Here is a 23,498-nt window from a genome sequence, read left to right as displayed (position 1 = left end):
TTTTCAATCCATTTAATTTTTAATAAATTTTGCAGAGAATTTTAATGTTCTCCAACATTTCAAAAAAAAAATAAATAAATAAAAACATCTTTAAAATTTGCTCATAAGATATGTGTTGAAAGCATATAACACTTAAAACATTTTCTTTTCGTTTAAAGCTTAGGACAACTTCTCAGACAGGTGGCGCTACTATAAGGCCAGATGAAATCAAAACTCTGAAAGAAAAAAATATCTAAATTAAAAAACATTTATTGAATAGAAAAGATTAGAAATACCAAATACTTATACTCTCATTATAATAATAAAAAGCTAGAATTTTTGTTTTGTCTTATATAAAAAATCTTTAATTCCATCGCAGTAATAAAACCTTAACGCTAAAGTTTATTTTTTTATTTTTTTTCCATATTAAATATGTTTACTTGAAAATGTCTCTTTTGGGTTCAACAAAGTCAATATATAGTCTATTCACAGATCGATGTGTTATACATATTTAATAAATTAAATATAATTCTTTGATTTCTAACGCTGAGTAGTTCATGCATTTTCAATGGATTATTCCATTTTTTCGCAAACGATTGAAATTAAAAATAAAATAAAAATGTATTATAATTATCTTATACATCTTGTTTTGAACGAGGTGTCTTGTTTTGTGTAGCATTTCCACTTTATGCAGAAACATTATTATCCATGCACTGATACATTATTGTTAGCGTTCATCTGTTTTTGTTGTGCTGCAGGTTGTTCTTTGTTTGTATTGTTTATGGCAACAGAATTATTGGTGTTGATATTCGTCTCAGTTTCTGGAATATCAGTACGTGGCCTTCGGAAGAGTATCACATGAGGTTCAGGCGCGTGAATCATGTAGTGCACCCAGCCTGGACTCTGCTGCACACCTAAATTTCGCCATTCAGTTTCACTCATTAAATGAGACTTTGGTACCAGCTTCGTTAAGTCCGGCGGAAGAATAACGTGCCTAAATTATTATTATATTTACTTTAATTCACTCAATTGACGAAAGGTGAAACTCCACAAAATAAACAGATCTAAGCAATTCAAACAAACCTGTATTCATAAATGGCATCGAAGTACTTTTCTGAGTACTGTATTTGATCTGCAGGCATTTTAATTTTTAAATATCCCCTAATACTGTACACAACTGAAATATACTGTAATTACTTAACACAAAAATGGAAATATTTTCCAAATTGTAAATTGCGTCCCTTGTTTTCACCTAAAATGTTTAGAAATATCCACTTGTCAATGCTTCTTCTTATACGAGAAAAAGGCACGATGGTACAAAACAGAGATGCTTAAACTGTAGCTACATTTGTATATATAAATAAAGATATATGTACCTTACTACACCTACATATATAAAGTAATTCATATAATTAAGAAATTAAGCTTACTAAATGAACATTGCTTACAAACAGTAAATTCGGTATTCTATCTAATATAATAATTAATTGTTCTAAAAGAATATAAAATTGAAATCGTAACCTTACGCTTACACAAGTCTTAACTTCCACACCTTACAGAAAAATAGGTATTACAAAATAGTAATGGTTTTTGGAAAAGAATATAAATACATTTGGACTTTTGAACGAATATGCTGTTAATGGTTCGCAGGTTTTCAATACTCCATCCCACTAATGATCAGCTCTGTTTCGCGGATAGTTGCTGTAAATTATAAGGGTTAGAAGGACTCAAAATAAATAAACAATATCTTTCAAATGCGAATTACGTTTATTTTGAACTTTCTAGGTATTTTTTAATCATATAACATTTTAATCAAAATATTGTTTTGTTCCAGTTTCTGTATTTTACTTCTCTGTCATCAGTGCCTCGGTGTTCAATAAATGGAATTTGAGAAACGGAAACGGATTTCAAATTAATTTCCTCTTAGAAATATTTTTTTATCTTTAACTTTCTCTTGCATACTTACGGATGCCTTTTTTTAAAACAGCAATGTTTTTCGATGTGATAATGCAATAGTCATCTTTGACTAATTTTTGTACACATTTTACTTTTTCGTACATTCTTTTAATATGCATTGTATGTATGTATGTTTTTTCTGTCTGCAACAGTTGGATTGTGTATTTATAAAATATTACTTAATTTATATGTAGAATATGATAATTGTGCGAATCTAGTTGACACGAACCAAAAATACTCAAGAAAAATACGAAATAAGCCTAAAACAAAACTATGATAAATCGTCGATAAGCGTTAAATACCGAAAAGGAATTATAATGGAAAAAATTCAAAGAGCGAGAAACATCAAGGCAAAAAATAATAACACAACCACCGTTTACAATGAACTACCAACGATATACAATTGCACTTCCGACTACAACGAGTATTCGTTCTCGCCAGAATACGTAAGGAGTAAATAGTGAAAGCAAACAAACGAGTTGTGGGTTGATGGTGATAGTTGTCCAGGTAGAAACTATGATGGGACGGGAAACAAATGCACTTTCTGTTGTCTTTTTGTTATAGTTCCCTCATACAACGACAAATATATTTTACATTTTCATTCAGTGCAAAGAATACCGCTTTTCTTAAACAAATATACTGTGTATATACCGATGTATTTTAAGGGTATACAATTAAACGTACTTATATATATTTCATTATACTTACGAGTAGATATGTATGTAGATATGTCTTTGCATGGAAATATTGGCTTAAGTAAAAAGGCAGCAAGGCAGGCAGGCTGTCAAAGTAGAACATACACAGGCGAGCGCGTACAAGGCACGGAGAAATAGTGTACGCGCAGCAGGAAAAATTAACACAAGCGAATGAAAATACAAATATGTACTGTACATATAATCAAAGCAAAATATTCGCAATTTTGTAATAAATATAAATAGAGAATTAAATATCTGCTCTGCTCAAAGACAAATCAATGAGTTATTTGACAGACTTAATTTTTATGTATTCCATTTCAATGAAATTTGTAAAAAAGTGGAACAGTGTACAAAAATAGATAAAACTCGTGTTCATAATATTGAAAATTTAGTGAACTAGTAAGTGCAAATATGTGTGTCGTAAAGACAAATGAGATAATATTTAAATCCGAAATGTGTTATCCTAAATATAAGTGCGAAAATTAACTTTGATGTACATACATATATGCATATAGTAATGTAGTATTATATATGTACATACATATGTACATAGTCTATAGGGAATCATTAATTCAAGTTATGCAAAATTATAACATGTGAGCTTACCAATAATTACATACATACATATGTAACATAAGTAATTGCAAGTACCTGACAGTGCACAAATGAGCTAGTGTTAAGTTAATGGTTAACGTGACACACATTAACAAAAGCTAAAAGAAACAATCTTCTCTGGTGCTACATTTAATCATCTCCGTTGAGATCGAAATCGTTTTATAGTTTCTTTCTACTTTATTTTCATCGTCTACGCTAGGAGCATATTCTTCTCTTCCTTGAATATTTTAGGCTGTTTCGTCTGTCATAATTTTCTTTTTATGTGTTTTCGTTTTGTTTTTCGTGCAGAATTTATCTAATATAATGGCGAAAATAAGAAAGTTATAAGCAACTAATATAATAAATCGAAACATTGTCTTAAAATTAGAATATAAATAAAAGCAACTTAAAAAGTTAAAATTATCGTATGTACTTTAAAAGAATTAAGAAAGATAACAGTTATAAAAAATAAAAATAGCTATGCATTCGAACATACTATATGGTAGTTACTAGAAATTGAGGGCGTCGTATCTATAGTTAATAAAATCCCTTGAAAACAAATACATACATATATGAAAAATAACTTAAACATACGGACAACTAAAAATGAGAAGAATGCAATAACGACAGCACCAACATGGATACTACAGTAAAAAAATGAAAACGAGCAGCAGAGAAATCGTTAACAATAAACGAATTAAACATTGTCGTACGACCGCCTTTTAATCCATTTCATATCATTTAACTATTTGCACCAAATAAATTAAAACCACCGTTTTTTTCTGCTAAATTATAAAGCATTAAAAGTAACACAACGATCCTTGCTGACGGCTAGGCAGATACACTGATGTAAATTATCGCCAGCCAATAAAGTGCTCCAATACCAAAATGGCATTGGGTCGAGTTAAAGCAATTCCAAAGCAATTATTTGTATCACATTAACATCATAAATTCAGTCCGTGCTTATTTACCTTTCGAGTAAGTTTGCGATTTATAGGTCAACTAAAAATCGGCTTCATTTGCGATGAAATATGACTATAACGCATAACAAAACAAAACAAAAGTAAAAATAATATACAAACATTTGTATGTCCTATATAACATATGAATAAATAGTAACAGTTTCTAGTTAACACAGCATTTTAATGTTTTTAAAACCTTAGGTAATGCACCACACAGTATGTTTCATCTACAAGGCCTTGTCCAAAAACATGCCTACACTGTAAATTAGAAGCTACATAAACTTACATAGCAGTTATAGTGAGTGAGAGTGAATGCTCAGAATGTATAGAGCTGAACAAGTAACTTACAAGCAACAGAGCCCAAACAACAAATGGCCTAACAATCAATAGCCGACCAAGCGGTTCATATCTTACCAAAGCCAAAATAGTACATCAACCATCATTAGCTGTCTCAGCAGCCAGCCGCCAACTAAGCCATCTACACCATTGCCGTCAACCCGCCGCCAAAAAAAAAATAATAATCACATAAATACACAACAACAGAGGTTAGAGAGGACACATTAACTAGTCAAGTTTGCAAAACGCTTTAGCCAATCAACCTTATCAGGCAAACAACTAACCCGCCCAGGAAACAACACAATTCGGCTCCAAACGCGGTGACGTACTCCTATTAAAATGAATGCCAGTCTCATTTACGAAATCCTCATGTATTTGAATTCGTTTTACTTTGGAATGTACGCCATATTTGAGATTGGTGTCGGTGTTCTGAAGGCAATCGGATTGAATTATACTACGCAAGAGTTGACGCGAGAAGGGTGCATATTACTCGCATTGTGCATTGTGGAAACAATACGAATTGTATTAGGTCGGAAGAGCAGTTTAAGCGATCGAGGTATGTACTAAAAATGTTTGCCACTTGTTTTTCATATCTATTAAATTTTCAGCACTTCGTGTACATGTCTATGTATTGCATATAAGTATGTACATATGTGGGTGATATGCATTGTTTATATGCCTACACTGTAAACAAAACTTAGCTCGAAACTTTGAACCCCGCAGGAAAATTTTATCTGACGCTTTAAGTTAATGACATACAAGTATGCTATTTTTTAACAGTAATCGCTACAAGTGAAGCAATATCAGGAGTAGCGGTAGTGACATTCAAAAGCTTCTCGGCAGTAGCTAAAGCCTCAATTTTTTGCCTTGATATTAATATTTTATAAGTTTGAGGAGTAGTATGACTTGCATATGTACATATATCTCTACTACAGCATATATGTATACTGTGTATAGAATGTAATTATCGTGAAATAGCAACTCGTATATAAATATAGATGATGATTTTAAATAAAAGTTTAATATATAAAATTTCCTATAGGACAAAAGGTTTATAATATTCATGTATATAAATGTTGACAGTAATTTGCTTATGGGTGAGGAATTTCAATTATGACAGCACACCATAAATTTTAATAGTTATGTCCTTATTTTATATGCATACAATTATGTAATCAAAAGTTTTATTAAAAATATGTTTCACATAATTTTTTATTAGATTGTAATTTTTTATTACAATGTAAAAGAAAAATTACAATTTAACTAGAACATATTAACCATTTAAAAAACCTCGACAAGGCATCCCTGAATAGCAGTAAAAAGTTAAATAGTAGCAAGAATTGTTCTTCTGTGCGGCAAGAACGCATTTTATACTGATTAGTCGAAAAAGTCTTTTCGTATTTTGTCATACCATATACATAGTGTTGGAAAGGTGGGATTTTAAGCTGCATTTAACAAAAAAAAATTAAGTTCGGAGAAGTTAAAAAAAAGTTACAGCTGTTCAAAAATATGTTAAAATTATGAAGAAATTCGCTATATTTTGAAATTTTTGTATAAAAAAGGGAAGAATGCCACGCAAGCCACCAATGAAATTTGTGAAGTTTACGAAGACGATGCTGTATCAGTTCGCGTAGCACAATGATTCGCTCGCTTCCGTTTTGGAAATTTCGAAATTTCGATTTACACTGATGAAAGTATTACACTGATGGAATAATGTCTCTAGCGGAAAAACGACAAAAAGTGTAGTGTAAATATAAAAAAATAAGTTGAAGTTTGATTAGAAATACGAAATGACTTTTTCGACTACCCAAGGTGAACTTTGAGAGTAGCACGAAAATTCTAAATCCTAAGTACCGAGTCGGTTATAATGAAACCGAAGTTGTTTTTAAATACAATTTTTTACACATTACACATACATAAATATATTCAAAATTCTATTGAAACGAAGTGACTGAAAACAATAGTAAATTCTAAGTGCTTATAAGTATCACCCTAATGTGCATAGATTATAAAAATATATAATAATACACATACATATATACAAACGCATGTCGTTTATATAAATTTTTAATAATTTTTTTTTTTGTTTGATTTCTACTTGTAGGCTGGCAAGCAACAGCATCCGTAATATTAACACTGCCCAGTCTTGCTCTTGTTATCTATTTATGTCTTTTTCAAACCTATGTTCTCAAACTCGAATTGATTCTGAGTGCCTTAATGATAGCCCTCCAAGGTGCTGAACTAGTGTATGCCTGTGTCTTCATCTGCACCATGTTTGGCGATGTTTCGTATACCTAGCAGTCGATAAGAATTTACATTAAAGTTGTAACGACGAACTTGGAACAATTTCATGTATGATTTGATGCATGAATAAGCAATGTTAATGATTCTACATAATGGTACTGATACAAGAGTTAGGACGAATACGTAAAAACTAGCTCGTTTTGTACTTCGAAATCGAAAACACATAAAGAACGAAAGTAAAAATATAGGCAACTTTTAGCGAAAAGCTCACAACGTTAATCTTCATGGTCAGAATTGCAAGAATAAGCAGAAGAAGTGATGCATTTCCTCAAACGAAAATAATACACAATTTTAGCAGTGAAGCCAACTCAATAGCCTAACTGTAGTGCAACTACGACAAACGCCATACATACATATGCTCTTGAAATGTAGTTGATGCTTTTAATATATAAGAGATGACCCGAAACTAAGCCTATGATATACATATACATATGTAAACCAATATTTTGAGACCAATTTGAGCATTTTCCTATGTCGAAACCACTTAGGCTGTTTGGACAAGAGTTATATTATATACTTTGTACTTTCAGGTAAGTCTACAACGCATTTTAGCGCACTTCTGTAAACATAAATTTGGTTAAGTTTTGTTATTTAAGTTTTAGCACTAAATTTGCGTTTCAGCTTAATGCACTTTTTTGTACTATGCTCAGACGAAATCGATGCGCCTGATTACCGAACGCGACATGTCACGAAACCCAAAACACACAAACTGAATTGTATGGATAGTATTCAATAGCTAGTTTGGCGCTAACTTGTGCAGATTTTAAGATTCTATATGCACTACTAAATTTGCCTCAGATATATTAAAAATAGCAATCACCGCCATAGCTAGCCGCCAGTGAAAAAAAAGCATACGAGAAAACCTCTACATTAAACAAAAGCAAAAGAACTGCCTCGTAGGAAGGTAATGAACGCATAAGTCTGTGAGTGTGAGGTGTAATAATTATCTTAATTAGGTGCATAAGCAACAGATGCGATCGGCTGCAGCTGTGCCTTTTTGTAGCGAGAAATTGCAATAAACTAAAGATTTTATGACTCCACGCACGCTTAGCTATATAGGCATGCTTGTAAGCATATAAATATGTACAGATTTTTATATATAGACGTATACAAATAATGATGTGTGTAATATTCCAGGGGCTTAATAAATCTATAAACACAACAATCAAAAGTGAAAAATACGAGCTGAACCAACAAATCAATAAATTATGCATGCCATTCTTAAAGCACTTCCTGAAAATCAAATTGCAACTTCTTTCATTAATTTGAAATTACAATTTCTTAAATATAGATTAACCGAAGCCAGCGCTAAAATGTTGCTAATAAATAATTTAAACGTTTATTGAAAAATTCAAATATTATTATTATTTATTAAAAATAATTTCCGCGCTATAGCGCTTGGAACAAACCAATTATAACGCACATTGCATTGCGAAAAGCTCGGATTCTAAGTTTGCTGCCACATTTGAACCGCCTATGACTTTCGGTTAATTGAAAAATAAAAAAAAAAATTCTAATGTTGCTTTCTAATTCTTTCTCGGTTTCTCGGTTTCCATGCTCTGTCGAAATTACTCACTAGGAGAGTAGTTTTGAGCATTGAAATTCACGAGACCGTAGGGTAAATGAACGTCCTTGATGACGTTCCCTACGGAACGGTGCCAAAATCCCAAATGCTAGTACACTTACAACAATGCATGCCAACAAGCAATGGTAATAATCTAGTGCCTTTTGCATGTACTATATGCAGATATGCATCTCGTACACATACTTATTGTGAATTGTTATAGAGCGACATTTTCATCGCCGGGCCGATACTGATACAATGCTCGAATATATAGCCAAAGGTACCATCAATTGCACCGCCAACAATTTGTGCAACGCAAACATACCGTGGTCAGTCTATAAATACGCGCCGAGACATATAGTACTATAACTACGCGGTACGAGCGTGAAGCTACTCTGAACACACATTTTGATTACCCAGAAGCAATAGTTTTGCATTATTTGTCACAAACGCCAGCACACGCTGTTTAGTTACAGTGCTATTTTTTGTAGTGAAATCTAAAATTAAGTTTGAATCCTTTAAGAAAATATGGCGAAAATGAAAACACGCTCAAATCCACAAACTGTTAGTTCATAGTGTTTACGTATATATGTATGTAGAAACCAGCGTAGTTGAGAAGAACGATTGATGTAAAAGTGTAGCGAAATGCCACCGCCAAAGAAGCCACCGATTCATGTGCCAAAGAAAGCCAATCCTAGTCTTGGCTACGAAGTGCTAATCTATTTGAATTCCTTCTACTTTGGAATGTTCGCCTGCTGTGAACTGAGTATGGGTCTGCTGAAGGCCATCAATCTATCATATCCGAATAACGTTTTGGCACGAGATTCGGCTGTTGTGATTGGTTTCTGCATTTTAGAGACGATACGCATCATACTCGGACGCAAGGGCTCTTTAGCTGATAAAAGTATGGAAATTATTTTATAAAAAACTCAAAATTACTATATACATATAAGCAAAAAACTGTAAATATTATCTATAACACCGTTTTTCTGAAACAATTAATTATTTTTCTTCGGCATGAAGGTTTGAAGTCGGAATTGCCTCAATTATATATTTAATGGCCTGGTTCAATTCAGTCGCATTTATCGGTTTTATTTCATACACCTCTTGCTTGACATAACCTCATAAAAAAGTCAGGAAACCTTGGAGGCTAGCGGAAAGTGAATTGATATTCATTTGTTTTCAAATTTCGGTTGGAGCTCCGCAATAACCGGTCTGACTATGTGTGCATTTGTTTCATCTAGCTGGAACCAAACGCTATTGAAAGAGATACGTTTTCGGCGCAGTTCTGGGTTAAAAAACCTCATTCAACATCTTTAAATAACGGTTTCCATTGATAGTTACTGTTACACCGTTTTCTTCAAAGAATTATGGCCCGACAATACACCTTGATGACTCTGCGCCCCCCACAGTGACTGGTTCTGGTTAAAGTTCCGTCTCGAGAATTATTTCTGGTTTTTAGGCACTACATATTTGGCAATTTTGCTTGTTTACAATTCCGTATAGATCAAAAAGGGCTTCATAAGACAACTTATCAAATTATAGTGTTCCTCGGCCCTTTCAATATTTTTTTTTTGTCAAAACTCCATGCGAATGGGCAGGGTAGATAGGGTAGTATTGAGGGTTTAATCGGCTTGTTATATGCACTTTGTGCAGAAATAGATTTAAGTCGTCATGAATTATCCATTGTAATGATCGCATGCTAACTCCAAGTTACGCCGATAATTGCGAATCGAAACTCTTGGGTTTGCCTGAATTAACAATACAACAGCTGTGATTGTTTCTTGAACACAAACATACGCAACTCGATACGGTCGCCTTGCGAATTTTCAGATTCGGCAAACATATTTCCCAGCGCCATAATGGTCTATCTGCTCAGGGGAGTGCCCCCGTATTCTCGTCTGAATGTCCTTTGCACGGAAAAGGCGGACGGCAAAGCATGGCACCGCTGCACTGTGCAAACCCTCTTTTCGGAACCCAAGCATACATTTTTACAAAATTTAAATAATAACCTGCCAAATAAAAAAGTTATTACGCTTTGTTTTTGTAACACAATTCAAGCGCCACACTGTGTAAGTGATCAGCGTGTCGAGCTGAGTAAATTTAGCCATGTCCATCTGTATATACGCGAACTAGTCCTCCAGTTCTGAGATATAGATATGAAATTTTTGGAATGGGTTATTATGGAGGGCAAAAGTGTATTCTTCGAAGAATTTGTTCAGATCGGATCACTATAGCATATAGCTGTCATACAAATTGAACGATCAAAATCAAGTTTTTTTATGAAAACTTTTAAAAACATATAAAAAAGTCAAAATTCATCTAGGCTGCTATGGCTTAGGTCATATTAGCGTCAAGTTAATTGTTTCACAGACGTTAACGCGACACTGTTTTTCAAAAAAAAAGTAGTGCTTTTGGAACCAATCGTGCTTTCACTTTACTTAGACCCAAATGATTTGCGATATGCTAGCGATACCAATAAGATCTCTGATTCAATTCCAATTTCTTTATTTTACTGACGTGTTGATCATCAGTAGATGTTGATGACCGTCCTGCACGTGGTTCGTCGTCAACGCGTTCTCGACCCTCTTTGAATCATTTGTACCAATCAACAGCATTTGCTCGCGACAATCACTGAAGGTCTTTTCCAACATTCTGAACATAACGGCATCAGAAATTTGATTTTGCACACACAATTTAATGGAACGCGCGAAATTTAAATTAAAAAGACTTTCTTTAAAGCTTTTGTGTTAATAATTTTTGTTACATATGTATATTTAGAAGGCCGAAAAAAGCGTATTTTCCAGAATTTTTTCTGAGAAAACTTGTAAATTTATGGATACAAAAATTTGTACTAATATTATGATATCTTTTACCTGTATTTTAAGACTTAGTATTAGTAAAAATATTTATTTGGAAAGGAACCACAGCTGATCTCCGGGAGCTCCTCTCAAAAAAGGCGTTTTGCGGTTACCCCTATATGTACATATCTCTGAACTGGATCATCTGTAATTAAAAAACCAAACAGATTTCGTTAAAGAAATGTTAAATCTAGCAATTAATTGGAAAATAAGCAAAATAAAATTTTTTGACAAAATGGCGGTTTCTCAAAAACAAAATCGATTTTTCACCAAAATTGCGGCCTTAAATTGTTTATAAAAAATATTAATCGGTGAGAATAAATTTTCGTTTAATTACTAAAAAAATGTATTTAAGAAACTCCTGTTAAACTTTGAGTTTGATCGCTTTAGCCGTTTTCGAGCAATATTGGTCACCGACTTTGAAAACAGCATTTTGAGAAAAACGCGTTTAATGTTTGACCTTGTACTTCCAAGCACTCCGAAACACCTTTTCCAATTTGCGTGTAACTTCCAAAATATTCAACGGAACGATATGAAATTTTATGTGTGTATTCTTAAATATTAGTACATTAAGAAAATAAAATGAAAAAATTATTTTTTTTTTAAATTCTAACCGTATATAACGCCTTAATACTTCAATATGCATTAAAAATTTTGTTATTGTAATACATATGTTTATACTGTTTTTTTCTTTTTACAGGCTGGCCAGTTATTTTATCTGTTTTCCTCACAGTCCCATGCTTTTTCGGTGTCTCCTACATATTACTTCTACAAGAATACAAACTACGTCTGGAATACGTGCTCTGTACTTTACAGATCGGATTATATATGACCGAAGTTTGGTATGCAATACTTTCATTTTTTTCATTATGTCGTCCAGTAACTTTCGAATAAAATTAGCCAAAATCATAAAGATGAACTTTTAAACTATTAATGTAACAAAAGCAGATAATTAAGAAAACCAAATGTGTAATTGTGAAGAATTTTCAGTGGTATTCAAGAACTTGTAACATTAAGTTAATAAAAGAAAACAAGACAAAACACAAATCATAGCAATAAAGTATTTGAGAAACATATTTTGAATATACGATGAACACACACAAAATGCAAAATTATGTATTATTGAAAATAAAGGAATATAAGCAAAATGTATGTATGTATAAGTACAAACATATTAAGTGCGAAAAATATGATGTATATAAATTTATAAAAAAAAAAATAATAATTTTCAAACTTTTGAATACACCTTTTTATAATACATGCATACAAGTGTAAAAAACTGTTATGTTTGTAAGTGAACAACAACAAAATAGCATAATAGAAGTATTCTCATTTAGCGTTAGTATAAAAATATGGCTAAAATATTTTTTTGTGGAAATTTTTTTTGTGAAATTTTTTTTTCGTGAAAATCATTGGTTTAAAAGGCAGGAGTTGGTTAATACAACAACAAATGTGCATGAGAACCATTAAAAAATCGTTAACAAACTAACAAACTGTATGACAACCGAAGCCAACAGCGCCAACAAACAAGCTGCGAAGTTTCAGCACAAATATTATAAAAACTAAAAGAATTTCGAACTCATTCTAAAGCATTAATAATATATACATACATATTTATTTGCTTGCAACCACAATGTATGTAACTGTATAATCATATAACGCATGTTCTCATTAAATCTTTGTAAATGTCTTAAGGATAAGCGAAGATAAATAAGCTAGCTTGTTAAGGACTAGGCAAATACTCAAAACTACACAAAGACGAAATTTCGAAATTTGTAAGTAGCTAAGTGTATAACCATATAAGTCTATATATAAATAAATACATATGTACATATAAACATACAAACATGTCTCGCACATACAGCAAATCTATAAATACGTATGTACAAATGTATATTTATTTACATAAAATATTTAAAGCGCTAGTTTTAGGTCTCCACAAATACACGCGCAAAATATTTCAGAATTAAAACTTTAGGTGTGCACTTTTCGATTGCGATGTGTAAGTACATGCATACAATTGTAGCTAACTTCGAAAGTACGTCAAATAAGTATTGAATCGTTTTATAAATTAAAGGTATGTTAACTTTAAAATATTTTACTTGACTTTGTTATTGGAAAATAGCGTGCGAAAATACTGTTGAAGCTCCACTCAAACCCGACCCATATATATGTATATACATATACATATATTTATATGTGTATATAGAAATATGTACAACTTACATATATTTTCACTTCCAATATAAACATGTGCATTAATGAAATTTCTGAAAACTGAACTAAAAAAGCTTTACCTGTGGGCAGCGCATTTCGCAGCATCTACTGCAATAACGTCTGTCCACGCATGCATATGTACATACATATATTTTTACTTACATTTTTATACATATATTTATACACACAAAAGTCCCGAATTTCGAATTTCGAATTTTTATAAATCTCAATAGGTATACACTAAACAAGTTAAATCAGAAACGTCAAATTTACATAAATAAGCAGGTGCGTATACTCCAACAAAATTTAATATGCATAATTTATATATTGTATTTTCTAAAAACAAAAAAAGAAAAAACAAAAATAAGTCCAAAACATCATTTTTATTATAAGTTCGAAGTATTGTTCCCCCGTTAGAACGGTTTTTACGGTTGACAACTCTTGTGCCAATATTATTGATTGAAGTGTTTTTTGACAGCGCTAGGAATCTACCACACGTGACTTATTTAAAAATGGTTATATACAAATTTTTAGAGCTAATAAATCAAGCAGTTAAGAAATGTGATTGAGAACATTGGTTACTATGTAAAGTGTTATTGATTTATAAAAAATTTTCATGTTCACTAAAATTATTTTTACCAAAATGAAAATGGCGCAACAAATATACATATATAATCAATAACCAAAAAGTGTCTATAAAATGTTGAAAAACATGTATGTAAATGTTAAACAATTTTAGAATGCAAGCGTACTTTTTTAATCATAATATTTGTGTATGTATAAAACATTTATTTTACATTTATAAATTGGGCAAATGAACATATGTATGTATGCACTTACACGTACTTTGTTGCTGTGCATGCGAATTTATTCTGAAAATGAAAAATATTTCAGTTATTAAGGAAAACTAACAAACAAAAAATAATACTTTTATTAGCGTTAAGAGCCGTATTTACTTTAAGTTGAAGGAAGTAAGCCAAAAAACGGTAAACACAAATCTTAATGATAACATAAATTTAAGACCTAAATCAACAGTGTAAATTTTAATGAAACTGATAAAGCTATAAACAATAACAAAAAACTCCAAAATTCAGTATGCATGGGCATACAATTTTTAGATAAAATTATTAATAAAAATTTAATGAAATTATATATATGGTCAAACTAGTGAATTTTAATGATTTATATACCGATGTTTATATTTTTGTTATATTGTAATGAACCTCAATGTAATGTAAACATGCATATTATACATACATACATACTAACATAAAATTGTAGATTATAATAGCTTATTCATGCAAAAAACCGAACAATTTGAAATTACAATAAGAAACACACAAACTCAGACTCACAGGCGGAAAATACATATGTACATACATATATGAAACCGGAAAACGTAGTCTGTGCACCAGGTACTTATTTACATTATTTATGTATATATGTATGTAGGCATAAAAGAACAATGCATTACGTATATAATGCACATACTCGTAAATACAGCCTATTTTTATTCAATTATACATATTTATGTATGAGTACATATATAACGGAGTGGTGAGTTGAAATAAAATTAAGAACTGGGAACTCCCTTTACAAATTCAAATGGCAATTGCAGCATTTTTTATTTGAATTATTGGCTTGGTTTTAATTATAACTAAAAAACAAGTAAGTAAGTATTTACTCTTTATTTTTATTTATTTATTTTTTTGATCAAATAAAAAGCATTAAAACTTTTAAGATTTTAAAGTTCACGGTAACTTCAATAACAATTTAAGGTAAATAATATTTTGAACAACTATTTTTTGAAGCTACTATCAATTTGTTGCTTTTTTTTCTAACAATGTATTGGAATTGTTTTCAAATACTCCACAATTTCCGCATTTCACTTCACTTTTTATTTAAACTTCAGCAAATCTAAATTATGAACAGTCAGCTTTTTTGTTAACATTTTCCAAATTCAAAAACAAAAAACAACAAAAAATTTAATTAAGCTTACTTAAAATATCGCACATCATGTACTCAAAAACTAGTGAGACCAATGGTAACAATCTTGCAATATTTATGCAAAAACATTTATAGCAAACAGCTGTTCCACTTTTTAGCGGAAGAAAATAGTGATAGCAGTCATGCTTCTCATTTGAAAAACAAAGCGAATTCGTCTAATGGCGCAGAGAAGACTAACTGGTTACCATCAACGGAGAAAGAAACTTACCGTACAGTTGTGGTAAACTATCGATATGCCAAAATGGATAAGAACTATCCGCGTAATACCGGCGCAATATCAAAGAAAAAGCATTGGAATCGCATGATTTCCGCGTTGGCCGCCAAACCGAATAGCGATGAAGAGGAAGCAGAGGATGATGATGTACCCAATTTGCGCAAACTTTATGATTGCTCGAAAGAAGAATTAAGTACATGCCATAACGTGGATACACCAAAACCTTCATGCGAGAACTTAACTAAGCTATTCCACGAGTCACCGAAGGAAGCCATCAAGTTGGAAGTTTATTGCTTGCCAGTAGAACAGGAAGCAATAGTGGAGGAACCGCAAGTAAATACAATTGAGGAAAATGAAATCAAATCAGAAACTATAGAAGATGATACTTACAATTACGATGAAACAAAATCGCAGGAGAACTCAGATGAATGTGTCGAGGAAGGCACCGATAACTCTTTTGAAACAACGCAAATGGCAAGAAATTATCCGTCGTTTTCAGATTTTGTATTTTTGGCTGATCATGAAATTGGCGAAACACCAGACTTCGATGCGGATTATTGTTGTGCCATGACTAAGGATAAAGTAGACGGCACACAGCAGACTTGCATCATCAAGAACACGACAAAAGCAACACAGAAACCAGAACGAAATAGCGAACAACTGCAAACGATTAAGAAGTCTTGTAGGCGTTCAAGTACGCTCAGTGCACAAAACTGTGAAAATTGTTTAGAGCTTGCGGTAGCAGAAATACCAAAAGAAACTGGCAAGCCAAAATGTACACAAAATCAAGGTGGCTTCCGTCAGCGTCAACAGGAACTACACCGATATCGCATTGCGGTGGAGCAAAAACGGTTAGAATTACTTGAAGTAAAATTACAACGGGAACGTGATGAGATGTTGCGTGAACAAATACTCTTTGAAAAGGAGATCGAATTCAAAACGACACAAATAAGACAGCTTAACGATGATAAGATCGTTGACATATTGTGAGGTTATGTGCTAGGCATCACTACAAACCGGAAAAGTGCGAGCAGAAGAAAAAATAAAGATTGTAAGCAAAAAAGTTTTTCAACTATAAATACAGTTTGTAAATATCATTAACAAAAAAGCAAAAATATCAAATTAAACCAAATTACTATTGCTACAATTTTTTAAAATAAATATCACAACAAAATCCCTTTTTTTTAATACTTTTTAAATAAAATTGCAAATATTAGTTACTACCAATTTTTACTTAATATTAATCAATATGTCACATTTTAATTTCCTGTTTAACTGTTTAGTACATATTTATACTTTACTGCCAAATATATAAGAAACAGCCACCCTAAGCAAAATAAAATACATCTCTGTGTTAGCAGCGCCCTTTGTTTTGTTTTTCCCGCCATTAGTTTTAAAGTTGTCATATTTTCTGCATTTTTTTGTATGCTCAGCTAATTGTACATTATTTTTATTCAGTTGACTTACTAAATTTGTACAGATTGTATAAACTATTGCTGAGCAAAATGGCTGACTCTCCAAGTAATAATAGTGATAAATTGTTAAAAAAAAGATGTGTTTATAATTATTATCTACCAGGTGAACCTAGAGCAAAACGACAACGCGTGGACAAAGCAGGTCGATTCGCTGCATTGGAACGGTTGAAACAATTGAAAGGCAATAAGCACAAATACGAAGTTGAAGAGGAAGTGGATGATGTATATGAAGTCGTTGATGAGCGTGAGTATGCCAAACGTGCAAGGGAAAAGTACGGCAATGATTGGATTGAGGAAGGTAAGCGTCATGCAATTGGAAACTCTATGATAGTATTCAACCGTAAAGTAAATATTAAAAAAACATGCAGATGGTACTGGATATGCTGAAGACGGCCGCGATTTTTTCGAAGATGAGGATGACTATTCTGAAGATGAAGTTGCAGACAAGAAAGATAAAAGCAAGAAAAATAGCCGCAAGCGTCTACGAGACACTGAAAAACCAGTGAAGGGAAAGGGTTCAATACGTAATCTCTTCAGTAATGCTGTGCCCAAGAAGACTCAAATGACATCATTGGCTGAAGATAATATACTGGCAGATATTTTAGGCGAATTACACGACAAACCCAAAAGTTCAACATCAAAAGCTGCTCAAGGTGTTTCAGAGACAGAGACAGTACCTAAAAAACACATAGCACCAGCACGAATTTTAAGCAAATCAACCAGAAAATCTGACGCTACACTTGCTAACGATTACATGAATAATTTTATAAATAATATAAAAATGGCGGAAACAGTAAAAAGTACTGACAAAACTAGTGACGATGAATTATTGGACAGTATTCTCAAACCGAAACCTACAGTGCCTAATAAAAAGATTTTGGAAAAATCGAAAGAGATCTTTGAAAAGACAGACATAGCAAAACAGGTGAAAGGGCTGGCGCCCGTTAAAGAAACTGTTGCGGTTCCAGCCGAAAAGGTGGTAACAAATTTGTCTGAAAAGCCAGTCGAAAAGTCAAATGTTGGAATCGAAACGCCGTTAGGTGGAAATGACTTCCCAGATGATGATATCGACTTTAGTAGTTTGCAAGACAGCAATGCTCAATTTGAGAAAGTTACGGATGTCGCAAACGACGTAAGTGAAGTCTCGCCAAAGAAAATTATACAATCAAAAGTAGCGCCTGTGAAAGATGCTGACGACTTACAAAACTTATTAAGCAACTGGGAGCAAATATGTCAGATGGACAACTTTGAGGAGGAAACCACAAATGGTGAAAATGATTCAGCAATGAATGCGGCATGTAAAGAAGATACAATTAAATTTTGGTATTGGGAAGCCTGGGAAGACCCCAATAAATGTCCCGGCGAAGTTTTTTTGTTCGGTCGCTCATCAGAAAACAAATCAATTTGTGTGCGAGTTGGAAAGATAGATCGCGTACTGTACCTTTTACCAAGAAAATATGTGAGTTATTGGAACATAAAATATTGAACCTTTTGTGAACCGTTTAATTTTTATTGCAGTTACTCGACCCAATTACTAAGGAGCCGACAGACAAACTTGTTCAATTAAGCGATTTATATAAGGAATTCGATGAGGAAATTTCTGTAGAACTTAAATTAGATGGATTTAGATCTCGTAAGGTTACCAAAAACTTTGGCAATCACTCTATTGGCATTGATGTGCCGCAAGTTTGCGACTATATGGAGGTAATTACTGAATATGCATATTTCTTATTATGATTGCAAACTGTATAATTCTAATTTTTTTGCTTTACAGATACATTACGACGGCAAAAAGCCGCCACCAAATTTAAAGAAAAAATATAATTCAATTGCCCATATCTTCGGAGCCAACACTACGGCACTAGAACGTTTTCTGCTCGACCGAAAAATTAAAGGTCCTTGCTGGCTAACACTGAAGCAATTCTCAACAAATCCAGCGCCAATAAGCTGGTGCAACTCTGATGTCACCGTTAACGATCCAAAGTCTATCGTACTTACGGAAGAACTCAAACCCGCACCACCACCACCACTTACACTGCTCACATTAAACGTACGGACGGCGCTTAATCCCAAATCACTTAAAAATGAAATCTGCATGATTTCCATGCTGGTACACAATCGCTTCCACATCGATCGACGCGCGCCACAACCTGCTTTCAATAGGAGTATGTGTGGTATTACTCGCCCGGTAATGGCTGCTTGGCCATTCGATCTCAAAGCTAAGTTAGCAAAATTCAAAGCTATAAACGTCGTGAAGCATGACAATGAGCGAGCGCTACTGATGTGGTTCCTTGCAATGTATCAACAAGTAGATGCCGATTTAATAGTCATATTCGATGCCATTGATTGCCAGTTGGATGTGATTACCGATCGCATTTCAGCACTCAAAGTGCCGCAATGGTCTCGTTTGGGCCGCGTACGCTTGTCTGCACACGGCAGTGGTCGCAAGTGGCTCGATTTCTTCGCAGGTCGTATGGTATGCGATGTCAAAAGAACAGCTTCTGAAGAGAAAATCAAAGCGCGTTCTTATGATCTGCAAACATTGTGTCAGGCCGTATTGGAAATTAAAGAGAACGAACGAATGGATGTCAACGATGAAGACTTGCTACAATTATTCGAGACAGGTGAGCCTATAAGTCATACTATAGATAACTTCAACACTTTTCAGATTCATTCTCTTCCAGGCGATGGCGTATTGAAATTAATAACACTAACTATGCAGGACGCTTCCTATATACTTCGCATGATGTATAAACTAGACCTTTTGCCTCTGGCTTTGCAAATAACCAATATCTGTGGCAACACCATGACGCGAACACTACAACACGGTCGCTCCGAGCGTATTGAATTCTTACTGCTACACGCCTTTACCGAGAAAAACTATATAGTACCTGATAAGAAAAAGCGTGAATGGAGCGAAAACAATACGACTATTATTGATGGTGAGGGCAATGAGACATCAGCGCCGGCAGCAAGCAGTGGACGTAAAAAGGCTGCCTACTCAGGCGGCATGGTGTTGGATCCTATAGCTGGCCTCTATGATAAATACATACTGCTTATGGATTTCAATTCGCTTTATCCTAGCATTATTCAAGAGTATAACATATGTTTCACTACTGTACAACAACCATACAACAGCGATGATTTGCCACAATTGCCTGATTCAAATGTAGAACTTGGTATACTGCCTCAACAATTGCGACGACTGGTGCAGTCACGTCGTGAAGTAAAAAAATTAATGGCGAAACCGGATGTTGCACCCGAGTTGCTCAAACAGTACGACATACGTCAGTGGGCGTTGAAAATCACTGCTAATGCTATGTACGGTTGTTTGGGTGCAGGTCACTCGCGCTTTGCCGCACAGCATTTAGCGGCGCTGGTAACGCACAAGGGCCGTGAGATTCTTATGAACACAAAGAGTTTGGTACAGAAAATGAGCTACGAGGTAGTTTATGGCGATACAGATTCAATAATGGTGAATACGAACATACTGGATTATGATCAGGTCTTCACGATTGGCAATGGCATCAAGCAGAGCGTGAATAAAATGTACAGGCAAGTGGAATTAGGCATCGATGGCGTTTTCAGTTGTTTGCTGCTGTTAAAAAAGAAGAAATACGCTGCTATGATTGTGGAGAAAGACACAAAGACTGGTGAGTTAAAGAAATAAAGGTATTTGAAAATACTCGCAACACAAAAGCATGTTGAAGAAGCTTCGAATGATGGTCAGAACACTGCATTTCGTACGATAACAGGATTCCTGTTGTTGTTGTTGTAGCCGCAGAAATCATTCCTGAAGTAATTTCGAGGAATGATGCTGAGTTGATAGCCCTCGGCCGGTAAAACTCGGCGTCTGTTCCGGTTACTTCGGCCAAACTGTCATGGGAACGTGGGAGTGGATTCCTCTTTATATCTACAGTCAAACCTTTTCATACTTCCGGTTAAGGAACACAAAGCACTCCTCCCCAAACGGTTTCTGCGGTGAAATTTGCGCAGAAATTACCCCTACAAATCTATTGAAGCAGAGCCGCCGCCTAAGTACCAAGAATAAACGTTGTTGGAAACATACAAGGTAATCGGCCAGCTGGTCCTTCGCCATGAAACGCAGACGAGGCAGTTTCAGACACTGCAATCCGGACTATGTGAAGCCTCTTGATGTCGAACATCAACGCAGTGAGGCCCATATGCTCTCAGTTAAGGAACATAATGAACTCGTCTCCAAACAGTTTCTGCTGGGGTGTTTTCGTAGAAACCATCCTTGCTCCTTGGAGCATCAATGGGTCCTTACTTAATTACGTCGACGACATAAGACAATACGCTGACCAGACTTCGGACAACTAACTTCAGACATGCACTGACCGCCATTCACAGTGCAGCCAAAAACATCTTCACCGACTCCCTCTCAATGACTACGACGAACTTGAGTTGCCTCGAGAATCGAGAGTGACCCTTGCAGAACTTCCTTAGGTTAAATTCGTACTTTTTCAGAATCGACCCCAACATATACATAAATATATGCCCAGTATGCAACGAGTCCCCGCTGGACTCTTAACTACCTCTTTGCATGACCAATGAATCCCACTTATCTACCTCCGCTCACCCTATGTCCGACTCCGTCGAAACAGCACGTTTTCTGGTTATACCGTTATATGACTTAAAGACAACCAACTTAAATCTTACCACACAAGATCAGATAACCGCTACAACAACAACAATATGTAGCGTGTTTCAATACTCTTTTTTTACATAACGAATTTTTCCCGCAGGTGCATTGAAAAAGGTGCAAGAGCAGAAAGGTCTAGACATTGTACGCCGCGATTGGTCACAACTAGCTATAATGGTCGGCCGAATCGTACTTGATGAAATACTTTCCGAAAAACAACTCGATGAAAAATTAGATGCCGTGCATTCACATCTCGAGAAGATACGTGACCAAGTGGAAACTGATGCCGTACCATTACCAATGTATATCATAACAAAGCAGCTTTCCAAAGCACCCACCGAATTCAACAATGCCATCTCACAACCGCATGTGCAAGTAGCATTGCGCATGAATAGCACGCGCAATCGGCGCTACAAGAAAGGCGACATGGTGGACTATGTGATATGCCAAGATGGTACAAACAATCCAGCTACACAGCGCGGCTATCACCTGGACGAGGTGAAGTCGAGCGAAACGCTGAAATTGGACAAGCAATATTACCTGGCGCATCAGATACATCCGGTGGTCACGCGTATGGTGGATGTTTTGGAGGGCACAGACGCCAGTCGTGTTGCCGAATCGCTGGGCTTAGATCCCAGCAAATTCAGAGCGGCTGCACAGAGGTAGTACTAAATATATTTGTGCATTAATTATATAATTTAAACTTCGATTTTTATTTTTTTTTTCAGAGCACATCAAGAGCGTGTCGAGGACACCACAGGCGAATCATTAGTGAAGACTACTTTGCAAAAATATCGCGAATGCGATAAATTCAAATTCGTTTGCATTGCCTGCAAATCCGAAAATATAGTGGCAACCGCTTTTCGGCCGAATGCCACTAATTCCCACGACGCTGTGCTGCAGAAATGTGTTAACACGGATTGCAGCACTGCGCCATATCAATACATTGTGGCCATACGCAATCGGCTGTTGCTTAGTATACGTTCGTACATTAAGCGTTTCTATCAGAATTGGCTGGTTTGCGACGATCCGTCATGCAATCAAAATACACGCTTTTATACGCATGTGACAGCGGGAAATCGACCCATATGCCCGTTTTGTAAGGCCGGTTCGTTGGTGCGTCAATATTCGGAGCGAAATTTATATCAGCAGTTGAGCTATTTTCAGTACATGTTCGATTTGAGCAAATACCAGCATAAACGTAAGCATTCACGCATTTATTGTAGAAAAGAATCTGTACAAAAATTGTCTCATTTTCAAACAAAACTTAACCTTATAGATGTGCCGCTCACACCAGAAACAGAGGCTGCTTACCAAATGCTCTTCGATACTGTGAATCAGCAACTGGAGAAATCCGCATTTTGCACAATATCCTTGGGGAAATTATTTAGCTATTTTAAGCCACTTGAGCAGAGTGATGAGATTTCGCATAAAAAAATTGAAATTCCACAACTGGAAACGCAGGTGGCCACTAGCCTAGAGTGATAATGCAAATTTTAGCGAACTTCTTATCACTTTGAGTGTATCTATAGTAAGACGAGTTTAGTTTATTTATAAGTGTAATTATTATATAAATATTTATAAAACAAAAGAATTATTATACACCCTAATATTTGCTTTGAAAAGTAAAGAACGAAAACACTTTCTTAAATAACGCATTTATTTCGTTAA

At 34.4% G+C, this 23,498-nt stretch overlaps 5 protein-coding genes across 9 annotated transcripts; 4 read left to right on the top strand and 1 right to left on the bottom strand.

The window, feature by feature from the left end:
- Positions 1-315: 315 nt before the first annotated feature.
- LOC120777280 (cyclin-dependent kinases regulatory subunit) lies at positions 316-1,258 on the bottom strand. Its single transcript, XM_040108490.1, has 2 exons — positions 1,063-1,258; positions 316-973 (listed from the first exon to the last, which is right to left on the bottom strand). The coding sequence occupies exons 1-2, from the start codon at positions 1,119-1,121 to the stop codon at positions 682-684; spliced, it is 351 nt and encodes a 116-aa protein (XP_039964424.1). The 5' UTR covers positions 1,122-1,258; the 3' UTR covers positions 316-681.
- A 1,227-nt stretch (positions 1,259-2,485) lies between these two features.
- On the top strand, positions 2,486-7,320 carry LOC120771618. Of its 5 annotated transcripts, none has more exons than XM_040099735.1 (3): positions 2,486-2,601; positions 4,388-5,078; positions 6,627-7,320. In XM_040099735.1, the coding sequence occupies exons 2-3, from the start codon at positions 4,862-4,864 to the stop codon at positions 6,818-6,820; spliced, it is 411 nt and encodes a 136-aa protein (XP_039955669.1). In that variant the 5' UTR covers positions 2,486-2,601; positions 4,388-4,861; the 3' UTR covers positions 6,821-7,320. The 5 variants fall into 5 exon arrangements, with proteins under 5 accessions (XP_039955669.1, XP_039955652.1, XP_039955644.1 ...); XM_040099718.1 differs by lacking the exon at positions 2,486-2,601 and adding an exon at positions 2,990-3,029; XM_040099710.1 differs by lacking the exon at positions 2,486-2,601 and adding an exon at positions 3,726-4,202.
- A 1,415-nt stretch (positions 7,321-8,735) lies between these two features.
- On the top strand, positions 8,736-15,080 carry LOC120771610 (transmembrane protein 216). The gene is made up of 2 exons (XM_040099699.1): positions 8,736-9,294; positions 11,952-15,080. Exons 1-2 carry the CDS (start codon positions 9,036-9,038, stop codon positions 12,143-12,145), a joined length of 453 nt encoding a protein of 150 aa, XP_039955633.1. The 5' UTR covers positions 8,736-9,035; the 3' UTR covers positions 12,146-15,080.
- A 297-nt stretch (positions 15,081-15,377) lies between these two features.
- Positions 15,378-16,819, top strand: LOC120771603. The gene is made up of 2 exons (XM_040099685.1): positions 15,378-15,512; positions 15,574-16,819. Exons 1-2 carry the CDS (start codon positions 15,485-15,487, stop codon positions 16,677-16,679), a joined length of 1,134 nt encoding a protein of 377 aa, XP_039955619.1. The 5' UTR covers positions 15,378-15,484; the 3' UTR covers positions 16,680-16,819.
- Positions 16,820-17,134: 315 nt separating this feature from the next.
- Positions 17,135-23,478, top strand: LOC120777129 (DNA polymerase alpha catalytic subunit). The gene is made up of 9 exons (XM_040108277.1): positions 17,135-17,210; positions 17,268-17,462; positions 17,533-18,623; positions 18,683-18,868; positions 18,939-19,788; positions 19,849-20,817; positions 21,931-22,489; positions 22,556-23,028; positions 23,107-23,478. Exons 1-9 carry the CDS (start codon positions 17,195-17,197, stop codon positions 23,310-23,312), a joined length of 4,545 nt encoding a protein of 1,514 aa, XP_039964211.1. The 5' UTR covers positions 17,135-17,194; the 3' UTR covers positions 23,313-23,478.
- Positions 23,479-23,498: the final 20 nt, after the last annotated feature.

The sequence above is a fragment of the Bactrocera tryoni genome, chromosome 1 (assembly GCF_016617805.1).
Source record: "Bactrocera tryoni isolate S06 chromosome 1, CSIRO_BtryS06_freeze2, whole genome shotgun sequence".
NCBI lineage: Eukaryota > Metazoa > Arthropoda > Insecta > Diptera > Tephritidae > Bactrocera > Bactrocera tryoni.
This window is presented reverse-complemented; position numbering and strand designations above follow the sequence as displayed.